Consider the following 13,309-nt stretch of genomic DNA (forward strand, 5'->3'; position numbering starts at 1 on the left):
CAACGACCGTGGATGGAAAACCTCGGTTAAGGAAGAAGGAGGACATGTCAGAGGAGCTGTTTTTGAAGGTAGCGTCATCAGAACAGATGCGACAGATGTTCTGATGACGCTACCTTCAAAAACAGCTCCTCTGACATGTCCTCCTTCTTCCTTAACCGAGGTTTTCTATCCACGGTCGTTGACAGGGCCCTCAACCGTGTCCGGCCCATATCCCGCGCATCCTCCCTCACGCCTTCTCCTCCTTCCCAGAAACATGATAAAGTCCCCCTTGTCCTCACTTATCACCCCACCAGCCTCCGCATTCAAAGGATCATCCTCCGCCATTTCCGCCAACTCCAGCATGATGCCACCACCAAACACATCTTCCCTTCACCCCCCCTGACGGCATTCCGTAGGGATCGTTCCCTCCGGGACACCCTGGTCCACTCCTCCATCACCCCCTACTCCTCAACCCCCACTTATGGCACCTCCCCATGCCCATGCAGAAGATGCAACACCTGCCCCTTCACTTCCTCTCTCCTCACCGTCCAAGGGCCCAAACACTCCTTTCAAGTGAAGCAGCATTTCACTTGCATTTCCCCTAACTTAGTCTACTGCATTCGTTGCTCCCAATGCGGTCTCCTCTACATTGGAGAGACCAAACGCAAACTGGGCGACCGTTTTGCGGAACACCTGCGGTCTGTCCGCAAGAAAGACCCAAACCTCCCTGTCGCTTGCCATTTTAACACTCCACCCTGTTCTCTTGCCCACATGTCTGTCCTTGGCTTGCTGCATTGTTCCAGTGAAGCCCAACGCAAACTGGAGGAACAGCACCTCATCTTCCGACTAGGCACTTTACAGCCTTCCGGGCTGAATATTGAATTCAACAACTTTAGATCTTAAACTCCCCCTCCCTCCATCCTCACCCCGTTTCTTCACCCCCACCCCCCCCCCGCTTTTTTTTCAATAATTTATATAGATTCTTCTTTCCCCACCTATTTCCATTATTTTTAAATCTAAAACTAAAACCTTGTTAGCCTTTCCACCCCACCCCCACTAGAGCTGTACTTTGAATATCCTGTCCTCCATTCTTAATTAGCACTTTTCTCAGACAAAACACCTCTTTGACCCTTTTGTCTGTGACATCTTTTGATTATCTGCTCATCTCCACAAACACCACACCCTCAATGTCTCTCTCTCCCCCGCCCGCCCCCCCACCCCACCTTAAACCAATTTATATTTCTCCCTTCTTCTAACTATGCTTCAGTTCTGCCGAAGGGCCATGAAGGCTCGAAACATTAACTGATTTCTTCTCCGCCGATGCAACTAAACAGAAGAACTGTGCCCAAGTATTTACTACAAAGCTAAATTTATTCTAGTCAGAAATTTCCAAATACGACAGTAAGTTTGTTTATGGCATCAATATAAAAATAACAGTTGCTAAATCACCGCTTGGTGTGATTCTCAATTATACACAACAAAATGATTTTACTTTGGTCTGTGCAAAATTAGCTGATTTCAAATAGGTGATTTTGACACACTACAATTAGCTTGGAGTAGGGAAATAATGAAATAAAATGGCCTGCATGCGCAACTTCAAGCTTTATTGAAGACAAGATCAGGCTACCAGCAAGTAGCTTTATCATATGAATAATGATTGCTTAAGTCAAGGTACTAGAGAACTATTGGCAACGATGGAATGCTGCTTCAGGGGAAGAAATTACATACCCTGAGGATTGCTTACATTGCTTCCTTTTGGCCAGCACAGATGCTTACTTTTGCTATAGATCACAACATGATTTGTGTGTTAGTGACAAGTAGGACAAGTAATTTGTCATTGTTTGGCTTTCCTGATATTTCCATTGCTTCAGAGGCTATCTTAATTTTAAGCAAACTGAGCTAAGTGTAGTAATCCACTGCATTTATCACAGAACGGCATGTCATATTGAATCACTTGCCCTAACCATAAGGAAACCCAGGAACAAGTGCTCAAAGTTGAGGCTTATGTATATCACAGGGAGAAATTTCTCAAGGAATAGAAAAAAATAAAGGCTTTATGCAGTTTGACATGAAATAGTTCCAAGGACTCGCAGAGATGTTCTGCCCAGACACAGTTTAATCCATGACATTCAAATCTTCAGCCTCTGTCAAATGGCATAAAGGGAGAGAACATTTGAAGGTTTAAATCAAAAGTACATCAAAATCTAGCTCAAGGTTCACCCTCCTCTTTTTCAGCCTATCCAAACAGTCGAAATGTCGACAAACGCTCACTGTCTCCTGAGTTGCACTCCTTGACTTGAGCACAAAAATCAGAGCTGACACTACAGTGCAGTACTGAAGGGGCGCTGCAATGTTGGAGGCGCTGTGTTTCAGATAAGATATTAAACCGAGGCCCTGTCTGACCTCTCAGGTGCGTGAAAAGACCGCATGACGGTATTTCAAAGAGCAGGGGAGTTATCCCAAGAGTCCTGGCCAATATTTGCCCTTCGGTCAAAAAAAACTGATCGGGTCATTTTAAAATTCAATCATGGGATGTGGGTGTCGCTGGCTAGCCAGCTTTTATTGCTCATCCCTAATTGCCCTTGCTCAGAGGGCATTTAAGAGGGCATTATTATGTTGCCATTTGTGGGAACTTGCTGTATGCAAATTGACTGCTACATTTCCTACATTATCACACATCGAAAGTACATTATTGGCTGCAAAGAGATTTGGGACATCCCGAGGTTGTGAAAGGCACTATTTAAACATAAATTTTTTATTTAAATAGGAGCCAGTGCCAAGGAGTTGCATCCCACTCAAGGTCATGGAATGATCAAAAAGGCAGATCATATGAAGCAGAATTCAGAAGGCATTTAGATATCAAGGAATAAAGAAATGAAATATTTCTCTTTTAAGAAAATCCCAAGAAATGAAATTTAACGTATATAACACTACAGAGCTATGGTCTAAATTGTTAATAGGGAAACAAACGAATGTCCAAGAAAAACAGCTTATATGCTTTACAAAGTAGATATTTTGGAGTCATGTCACCAGTACTGTACTTAGTGTCTTAAAAAGTTATTGTTTCTTGACTTTACATTGGTAAACTGAGTTTAGCTTAGTGTGCCCTGGCTGAATGAAAAATTCGAAGTATACAGAATAATGTGTTGCCAAGTATTAGGAATTTAAATAACTAGTATCTAAATAATTTTAAGAACATTGATAACTATGGGATAGAATTAGAGTTTTGCTTAAGTAATTACTCCATTTAACACAAATACAAACATGCAGTTTCATGATAGAGGCTTACTTAAAACCTAATTTGGCCATTACTAAAAGTTGGCTCAGCATATTCCCATTAAATTTTTACCAGAAGACTATTAAACATTTCCTCATCCAACATTATCATACATTACTCACCACTTCCAACCATGCCCATTGCAAAGATCGAATTATGAGACACCTCTGGGTCAGCATCATGAGAGAATTTGCTCAAAGTGTCCAGTATACTCAACCGTGGATTAGAGACCGAAATCAAAGCAAGTGCCAGTGGTACAGCACGTCTTAAAGTAGGCTCACCATACCTTAACTGCCACAAAAAGAATTCAATGTAATTTTTGTGGTGTTAGAAAGCTTTACAGTAAATTGTTGTAGAAGGTGGTTTTAGCAATATCTTACATTATATAACTATTCATCTGAATTATGAGCAGTGTTCTAATAAACTGAGGATGGTTATCTACTGAGATGACTGGATAACCATTTATGTTTTTATGTAAAAACAATCTTCAATGGCAAAATGTCTAATACCTAATAGGTCAGAAGGCTTTATAAATAAACGCTAATACACTTTAAGTACCACATACATCCTCGCCTACAGGTACTGTGGTTTCTCAGCAAACTGCAGCGAATGATGGAACTTTCTTCTAACATAAGAATTTTCACATCTAAACACTAATTTCACACTAATATCAATGAATCATCAGATGATGTGCATTTGTATAAACCCTTTAATATTAAAATAAAGTGCGAAGGCACGTCACAAATGGAAATAGGGATTCTGTAAAAGCTTGATGAAAGGTTAATTTTGAGAAGGACATTTTATGGCTCTAGAGAAGATATCAAGAAGGTCAACGAGGATGATCTTTGGTCTAAGGGTATTGAGCTTTCATGCCAGAGTTTGTGCCTGGATTTGAACTTATAGAAGACAGGCTGACAGAGAGGATCTGATTCTGGTCTTCAAGATTACTAACAGATGGATAGATTGATAGAGTTAATGATGCCAAAATAAAACTATAGGCCATCAATTTGAATTCAGGGAGCAAGGAGTGAGGTCGGACGTATGGAAATCTTTTATTTTCCCTTAGAGGGTGGCTGATGTGTAGAATAGTACTCCAGAGATGGCAGTGAGCAGATAACCCTCGCAATCCTTTAAGAGTGTGTTATGGCCATTTGTGGAAAACTATAGGATCATGGAAGAGGAGTAAGATTTTGGGTAATAACTAATAAATATTCAGCCTCCTGGGCTTGCCTGATCACCATTAAGGGATCAGACAGGATTTTAAATAGAGATTCCTGAATTGGCTACAGGCTTCAATTCTTTTTTCTTGCCTCTCCTAGGAGTTGGGGTTATGGGGGTGAATCCAGAAAGAAAAAGAACAAGTGCATATGGGCCTTGTTCCAAGAACATATAATTTTAAATTGAGCAGAGAAAAAGTGGTGTAGGAGAGTTGTTTAGCGAGGGAATTCCAGACAGTAGGGCTAATTTACTGAAGAGATGAGAGATACACTAAAGAGTTAAGTTCCAAAGAGTGCTGCCAGAGAATTAAGATTGACGAGTCATGGAGTCATAGAGGTCTACAGCACAGTAAAAGGCCCTTCGGCCTATCGAGTCTGCGCCGCTCAAACAAGTACCTAACTATTCTAATCCCATTTTCCAGCACTAGGCCCATAGCTTTGTAAGCCATGGCATTGTAAGTGCACATCCAAATACTTCTTAAGGGTTTCTGCCTCTACCATTCTTTCAGGCAGTGAGTTCCACATTCCCACCACCCTCTGGGTGAAAAAATTCTTCCTTACATCCCCTCTAAGCCTCCTGCTCCTTACCTTAAATCTATGCCCCCAGTTATTGATCCCTCCACCAAGGGGAAAAATTCCTTCCTGTCTACCCTATCTATGTCCCTCATAATTTTATACACCTCAATCATGTCCCCCCTCAATTTCCTCTGCTCTGCTCCAGGGAAAATAACCCCAGTCTACCCAATCTCTCCTCATAACTAAAACTCTCCAGCCCCAGGCAACAACCTGGTAAATCTCCTCTGCGCTCTGTCTAGTGTAATCATATCCTTCCTATAATGCGGATTCCAGAACTGCAAGCAATACTCTAGCTGTGGCCTAATCAGCGTTTTCTACATTCCAGCACAACCTCCCTGCTCTTATATTCTATGCCTCAGCTAATAAAGGCAAGTATCCCAAATGCCTTCTTAACCATCTTACCTACCTGTCCCGCTACCTTAAGGGACCGGTGGACATGCACACTAAGTTCCCTCTGATCCTCGGTACTTCCCAGGGTCCTACCATTCATCGTGTATTCCCGTACCTTGTTTGTCCTGCCATTCATCGTGTATTCCCGTACCTTGTTTGTCCTGCCCAAGTGCATCACCTCACACTTATCTGGATTAAATTCCATTTGCCACTGATCAGCCCATCTGGTCAGCCTGTCGATATCCTCCTGTAATCTAAGGCTATCCTCCTCACTATTTACCACCTCACCAATTTTCGTGTCATCTGCAAACTTACTGATCAATCCTCCTACATTCAAGAAGGAAATAGGGAGAGTATAGGGCCAACATATTCCAGTAAAGATAAAGGGTGGGACCAACAAATCCAGGGAACCCTGGATGTCGAGGGATATACAGGATTGGATAAAGAGAAAAAGGGAGGCTTATGGCAGATACCAAGGGCTCAAAACAGCGGAAGCCCTAGAGGAGTATAGAATGTGTTGGGGGGAAAAGGAAATTAGGAGAACAAAAAAGGAAAAAACATTGGCAGGTAAAATAAAGGAAAATCCAAGTTATTTTACAAGTACATTAAGAGTAAGAGGATAACTAGGGAATGAGTAGGGCCCATTAAGGGCCATAGTGGTAACTTGTGTGTGGAGCCGGAATACGTGGGTAGGGTTCTAAATGAATACTGTGTGTCGGTGTTCACAAGTGAGGGGGACGACGCGGGTATGGAAATCAGGCAGGACTGTGATATAATTAAAGAAATTAGCATACAAAGGGAGGAGGTTCTAAGTGATCTGGCAGGCTTAAAAGTAGATAAATCTTCAGGCCCGGATGAAATGTATCCCAGGCTGTTGGGTGAGGCAAGGGAAGAGATAGCAGGGGCACTGACAATAATTTTCAATACCTCTCTGGCCCCAGGAGAGGTGCCAGAGGACTGGAGGACAGCCAATGTGGTACCATTATTCAAAAAGGAGGGAAGGAATAAACCAGGGAACTACAGGCCAGTCAGTCTAATCTCAGTGGTGGGGAAACTATTGGAAGCAATTCTGAGGGACAGTCAGCATGTTTTTGTTAAGGGGAGGTCATGCCTGACCAATTTGATTGAATTTTTCGAAGAGATGACCAGATGTGTAGATGAGGGCAATTCATTTGATGTAGTCTACTTGGACTTCAGCAAGGCTTTTGATAAGATCCTGCATGGGAGGCTGATAATGAAGTTAAGAGCCCATGGGATCCAAGGCAATTTGGCAAATTGCACCCAGAATTGGCTGAGTGGCAGGAAACACAGGGTGATGGTCGAGGGGTGTTTTTTTGACTGGATGCCTGTGTCCAGTGAGGTTCCACAGGGATTGGTGTTGGGTCCCCTGCTGTTTTTGGCAAGAGTTGCAAAGAAAAGGTGAACAAGTTCACGGAGGGATTTGAATTAATTACTGCATGTCTTGGCAGTTTTTAGAAGGCAAGTCCAAAGAACATGAAAGTATTGGTACAACACAAATATACAGTTCTGTTCAATACTTGACTGTAACAGGACCAATTTTTCCTTGTAAGCTATGCTAATAATTGAACAGCAAATATGGTAATATAACTACAATTTCAAAATGACCAGTATTTCCTGGGACTCTAGTAAAACTAATTTCCAAAAGCAGCATTTTTCAAATTTCTCATCATGGAACTTACCAGGTGTCCAAATGTGCGCAGAGCCATTTCTGCTCCAATCTCTTCTCCCATGGCAATTAAAGCAATACCAAGCACTGCTACTCCCTAAAAGTTTCAAATGATAACTAAATAAATTATTTTGGTTGTTAACCATTACTGATCTCGAAGGCTATTATAACGTCAAGTAAAAAAGTTTACTTGCAAATTTTATATTTTTCCATTAAATCAATTTCATTACAAAGCAGGATAACATTTTAAACATTTTAAAGTGAACTCGTGTAGTTAAAATCAAAATTTGCCACAAAAATATTTTGAAATGTGTTGCAAATATTTTCCCTGAACTATTGGGTAACTCATTGTTGGTTATAACGCCAGATTCGAGTTCGAGTTACAATGAACAATTGCAAGGGCATCTTCATTAGAAATCAGCTTTCACTCTATTGCATAATATATGAGGTACTTCAGGGAGGCAATTAATAGAAAGGTAACAGGTCTTGCAAAAATGTTCTTAAAAATTAACCATAAATCAATTGAGCTTTTCTTGGTAGATATTACTGTTAGTAAATAGGCTACATAAATTAGGTCAATGAAATCATCAAGAAAAACATCGAATTTACAGCCTTACACTTCCCTGAAATGGATGTAACTCATTAGGTTTTGCGAAGCAAAAATTGCAGAACAGTAAATTGACTCACCGAGATTCCCTTGGTTATATTTCTGACAATAGAACTCATTCCATTTAAATATGATTCACAAGTGGGATTTTTAAACAAAATTCTTGGCTAAAATGTAAATAATTTAATATTTCCTAAATTCTACGTATCTAAAAAAACTAACGAAAATAATTTGGCAATTTCCCATTTCAGCATTATGTCCAAATCCTGTAAAAACAGTGGATCTTCATCATGCAACTTTAAATATTAGCCATTGGATGATAATTATTTTCTGGTTTGTATCATACCTGGTGTGCTCCCATATCTGCTGCATTCTCTTTTTTGTCCTTATCTTTCTCTTTCTTTTTGTCTTTATCATCATCTTTCTCTTTTGAATCATAATGTTCACTGCAAATGTGGAGTAACTGCTGGACTTTCAGTACATTACCAGAACCTAAAGAATCATAAATGTGATAATGGAAATGTAGAACATTGCCAACAAATAATTGAAATAGTTAATTTCTAGTTCAGTTTCTGAAAATCACTTCCACTTCTCCTCTTGCACATCTCTCCTCCAAAATAGCCACCTGGAGATGTGCTCTCAGGCTTTTGACTGGTTAATCATTAATTCTTAAGTAACCCAGTCTACTAATTATTTTCCTATAGGAAAAGCACACGATCATAATTAGGAAGTTGGTGTACACTTGATTACAGGTATCAAACCAATTCACATCATGTGTTGGTATGCCAATTCCTGTGGAGCAAGGGTATTGGGTTTTCCTGTGGTATACTACCAAACAATCAGGAGATATAGCAGCAGGGGAGGATTGGATATGGGTCTCTATTTTTGGACTTCTGCCATGCCATTGACACCAATAGTCTTCCTAACCTTGTCAGCCATGTTCAGTGGGTAGCACTCACTTCTGAGTTAGAATATTAGAACAATGCTGTTTATTCAATTGTCAAAAAATAAGAACACTACCATTTACTGTCTGGTGAATAAAAATGCATTACCCAAGTTTAACTTATTTCAGCTTGCAAAGATAGTATTCAAATTAGATTAATTAGATTTATCTAACCGTACCAACCTGCATAAGCACAGACATCTACCAATGTATTGGCAAAACTACGAAATGGCTCGGACACCACTTCCAGGGTAGCCAAACTAGCCTCAATGGCCTCACCTTTCCCTGTGAACCAAAAATACATTACATCAATTACTTTACACATAATGCTAACTTTATTTTGCAGCATATCATAAACACAGGTTTTATATATACATAAAAAGACTAAAATAGCTAGTCTGAAATTACAATAGAAAAGAAAAACAAAATGCAGTAAATCTAAATGCTGGAATACATAGCTGGTGAATAACCAGTACTTTAAGAGGGAAAAGCAAGTTTCTGTGTTGATTGAGAACCTTCATTACAGCTCAACAAGGATGTTCAAAGACACAAAAATGTACAGCAGTTACAACACAATCAGGCTATTTGGTCCAACCAGTCCACACCACTGTTTATCCTCCATGCAAACAAATACTTCTACTCACATTTACTCACCCCATTCCCTTATCCCTTTAAGCCTCTCCGCTTTTCCTTCATTCACTTGTCCAATTTAATCTTTATTGTTTATGCTTTCTGACTTGACCCGTAACACTGGAATGAATTGTACAGCTTCACAACTGTGTAAAATCTCTCTCACTCATAAATCTTACGTTTAATCTTGTATCTATGGGCCCTCATTCTAGACTCATCAAGTACTAGAGACAGTCTGTTTCCATCTACCTTGCCCCATTCTTTGATAATTATAAACATTCCCATTATATCATCCAATAATGTGTGTTCTAATGAGAAAAAGACCGAATTTTTCAAAGCCTTTCTTATTTTTATTCTTCATATCAGGTATCACCCTACATCCCTTAATTTTCTCTAATAACTCACACCTGGTGCTCTGTCAAAAAGTTTTTTCTAAGGTCCACATTCACTACATCCATTGCACTCAACCATCGATCGTGCCTGTTAACTGGCCAAAGAATTCAATGAGGCATATCAAACATGATTGTCCTTTTTGAAATCAGTGCTGGCTACTTATAACTATTTTCTCTATCTAGATACATAGTAATATCATCCTTGAGGTAAGATATCTGGCCTTTAATTATCAAGTTTAGTGCAACCTTCTTAAAAATGAGCTCGACACTAACCACTCACCAGTCCTCTGGCACATACCCATACTCAATGATGCCCTGAAACACAAGCTCCAAGTTCTTTGACCACTTAACAGCCATGAACGGTGGTTAAGTGCAATGGATATGGTGTAACTCTTTCGAGTACATTCACAGTTCTTGGTTTTCGGGGGTGGGACATGAACCCACAACCTTCTGATTCAAAGGCGAGGGTGCTATGAACTGAGCCACAGCTGACACCTCATGGATATGGTGTACATGGACTTTAGAAAAACCTTTTTGACAGAGCACCAGGTGGGCGTTATTAGAGAAAATTAGGGGATGTAGGATCATCACTTGTTCTTCCCTTTCTACCCTCCAGTTCCTTGTATGGATGCTGCCAGGTCTCAGTGCTGTGTCATCCTTTAACTTAACTACCTTCTCTAAAATGTTCCTTTTATCTGCAATAATGGTGCTCACCCTGCTCTCAACCACTTCATGATTCACTTCTTCATTGATATCCCTCCATTTACTAAAGATTCAAGCGAAGGACTTATTAAATGCTGCCATTTTTATCTACCAATTATCTACAATCCTCTCAAGGTCCCACCTTGTCTTTAAGAATTCTCCTTTTATTAATATACATACAAAATGAGTCACTGTTCTTTTCAATGTTTTTTGAAAATTTTCCTCATAATTGTTCTTAGCTTCCTTTGTCCCACTTTTAACTTTATTTTCATTCTCCTTTAGTTTTTTTCATTAGTTCTTGGCCTTCTTCAATTTTTAATAGGTTTCCAACCTCTATTTATCATAGAACCCTAACTACTAGCACTTCTGCTCTTTTCAAAAAAATGGAATATACTTATTTTGTAACTATGCAATTAAAAAAAAATCCACTATTGCTCTACAGCCTTGTGTGCCAAATTCCCTTTCATCTAACACAAAAACAAGAGCAGAGTGCAATAATTTTAGCAAAATAAACAGCTAATAAATTATTTTTCTCCCCTCCCAAGCTTTCAGCACCATGCTAAAAATGATTATTCCCCATATGTAGCTCCACTTCCAGCAAACCTATCCACCATGGGAGCCATCCTATTCTAAAACAGTATTATCTCCCACCTAGTAAAAGAGTCAATGAACAGTAATCAGGAACAAAAAATGACTTTTCACTCCTTAGCCCAGGGATACCAAAGCTAACTTGTTGCTCAAGCTGAAATCAATTAATTAAGCAGATCACTAATCTGAAACCTCATTGGTATATATGTCTGTTGCCTGTGATGCTAAGTCCAATTTAATTTAAAACCTAAAATGCAATAAAATAGTGACTAAGTATGCAGCATTTAACCCATGTATTGCCAAGGCCAGATCTTCAGTAGATTTGCTGAAACTACCCAATTTTTGAGAAGCCCTGATAAAGCAGAAAATTAAAATTAAGAAAATAATTAAAAGCAAGTCATTTCATAGCACTTGTTATGCTGCAATATTTATTCTTACCCAAATGGTTGAGACCTAGGCCTAAGGGTAGCCATCTGGCATAAGTGTCCTTCAGCTCCTGCTCTGATTTCTCCAATATAGTTTCCACGATGTTGGAGCTAACATCTCCATTGCATGAGCCCACTGCAATCATACCACATGCCAGCGCAGTCACACCGATCACCTGCAGGTTAAATTTGAAACCAAATAACTAAGCAGCTGCACAAAACATGCTAGTATCAGTGATTTAGCATATCTGGTTGAATGGGAATAAAGGGCAACAGCCCAAGAAGCTACTTTCAACAATACAAGTTATATACAACACACAAGCATTTTACTTAAGCAAGTTTCAATGCAATATTATTAGGACCCATGTGTATATTCTTAACACATGGAGAATATATTTTCATATTGCTGTAGCCCCTTGAATTTCTACCTTCACTGAAGTGGGAAAATCTAGGTCACACCATCCACCCACCAGAAGTAACTTTTAATAATACTCCTCTTCCTACAACCAGATGAAACACAAATTTCAGTCGAGACAAGAATTTAAATTTGGGTCCCATATCTGAATCAACTCCACACAACTGGAGTTATTAAACAGCACTGCTTCAAATACATTGAGTTAATCGCATGAATACTAAGCTATAAAAACTCAGAGTCTAAACAGTGAAAGAAATGGGTTGTAAAGTTGGCACGTACTAAAATTGTTCTGAGACTTCTTGATACAAACAATGGGTCCTAAAACCAAGAGTATTCTATTTGATAGCATTAATATTGCTCACCTCGAGTTAAAAATTTAAGCAAAATATTACTTCTGGTGATCAACTCATTTGTCATTTTTGTTTCCAATTTCACCATCACTCCCAATGCCAGAATCATATCAAATCACAAATGAGAACATGCTGACACAACGTAAACTTATTTGTCAGGTATCTGATAAATGAATAAATAGCAGCATTTGTTCCTATTAATTGATTTAAGACAAACTGATTTACATTTACAAAACAAAGCAATTGGTTGATTGGCTTCACATTCACAATTCTACTACAGTTTAAATGTTAATCCACATCCAAAGCCAAATAGGTGTGTATTCCTGCACTGCTTAAACTACAGATTTCTAAAGATTTTCCAAGTGTTCCACATGACAACAATTTTGCTAATTGTTTTAAATTTTTCAGGAAAAGTAAAATTTCGAAATTATCTTTTCCCTGAGCTCACTATTCCAGCCCAGTTTTCCTTGCTTTGGAATTCTGCCTAATTTGTTTTAGAGTACATCTTCACAAATTTAATGGTCTACAGGATATCTGCTCTGATTTGTTTTGGGTTAGACAACTTGTGCTTCACCTTACCTAAAAAGTCATAAGTTTGAAAAACAGATATATAGCAAAGCATCAGAGCCTAATGTAATAGAAGCATAGTAATTTAATTGTAAAATTTAAAAATAAACAAATACAGGCAAGGCCATTCAATTAATCTCACCCATCATCTGTGATCTGCCATCACACCCTGTAATTCATTCGTGAACGACTGAAATTTTTGCCTTCAATATCCTATTCGGAAAACTATTCCAGATACAAATACTCTTTGTGGTCATCCTGTTTTCAACTTTTCATAATAACCCTAAACAGCACTGCTTCAAATACATTGAGTTAATCGTATGAATACTAAGCTATAAAAACTCATGAGCCTAAACAGTGAAAGAAATGGGTGGTAAAGTTGGCACGCGCTAAAACTGTTCTGAGACTTCTTGATACAAACAATGGGTCCTAAAACCAAGAGCATTCTATTTGGTAGCATTAATATTGCTCACCTCAAGTTAAAAATGTAAGCAAAATATTACTTCTGGTCCTACAACACAGATGGAGGCCATTCAGCCCATCTTGCTTATGTTAGTTTTTTTG

General features: G+C 39.0%; 2 protein-coding genes across 2 annotated transcripts in view; one reads left to right on the plus strand and one right to left on the minus strand.

Moving 5' to 3' along the window:
• ece2b (endothelin converting enzyme 2b) overlaps positions 1–13,309 on the plus strand; it is a 281,119-nt gene that overhangs the window by 37,502 nt on the left and 230,308 nt on the right. The window lies entirely within an intron of this gene.
• Positions 1–13,309, minus strand: part of psmd2 (proteasome 26S subunit ubiquitin receptor, non-ATPase 2) — a 61,356-nt gene that overhangs the window by 7,326 nt on the left and 40,721 nt on the right. Inside the window, exons 14-18 of the mRNA XM_078563941.1 lie at positions 11,427–11,589; positions 8,860–8,961; positions 8,080–8,225; positions 7,140–7,223; positions 3,379–3,547 (exon numbers count right to left, since the gene is read on the minus strand). Of these exons, the coding sequence (XP_078420067.1) occupies positions 3,379–3,547; positions 7,140–7,223; positions 8,080–8,225; positions 8,860–8,961; positions 11,427–11,589 (664 nt within the window). The remainder of the gene's footprint in view (positions 1–3,378; positions 3,548–7,139; positions 7,224–8,079; positions 8,226–8,859; positions 8,962–11,426; positions 11,590–13,309) is intronic.

Source organism: Cetorhinus maximus, chromosome 19, assembly GCF_964194155.1.
Source record: "Cetorhinus maximus chromosome 19, sCetMax3.hap1.1, whole genome shotgun sequence".
Classification (NCBI taxonomy): domain Eukaryota; kingdom Metazoa; phylum Chordata; class Chondrichthyes; order Lamniformes; family Cetorhinidae; genus Cetorhinus; species Cetorhinus maximus.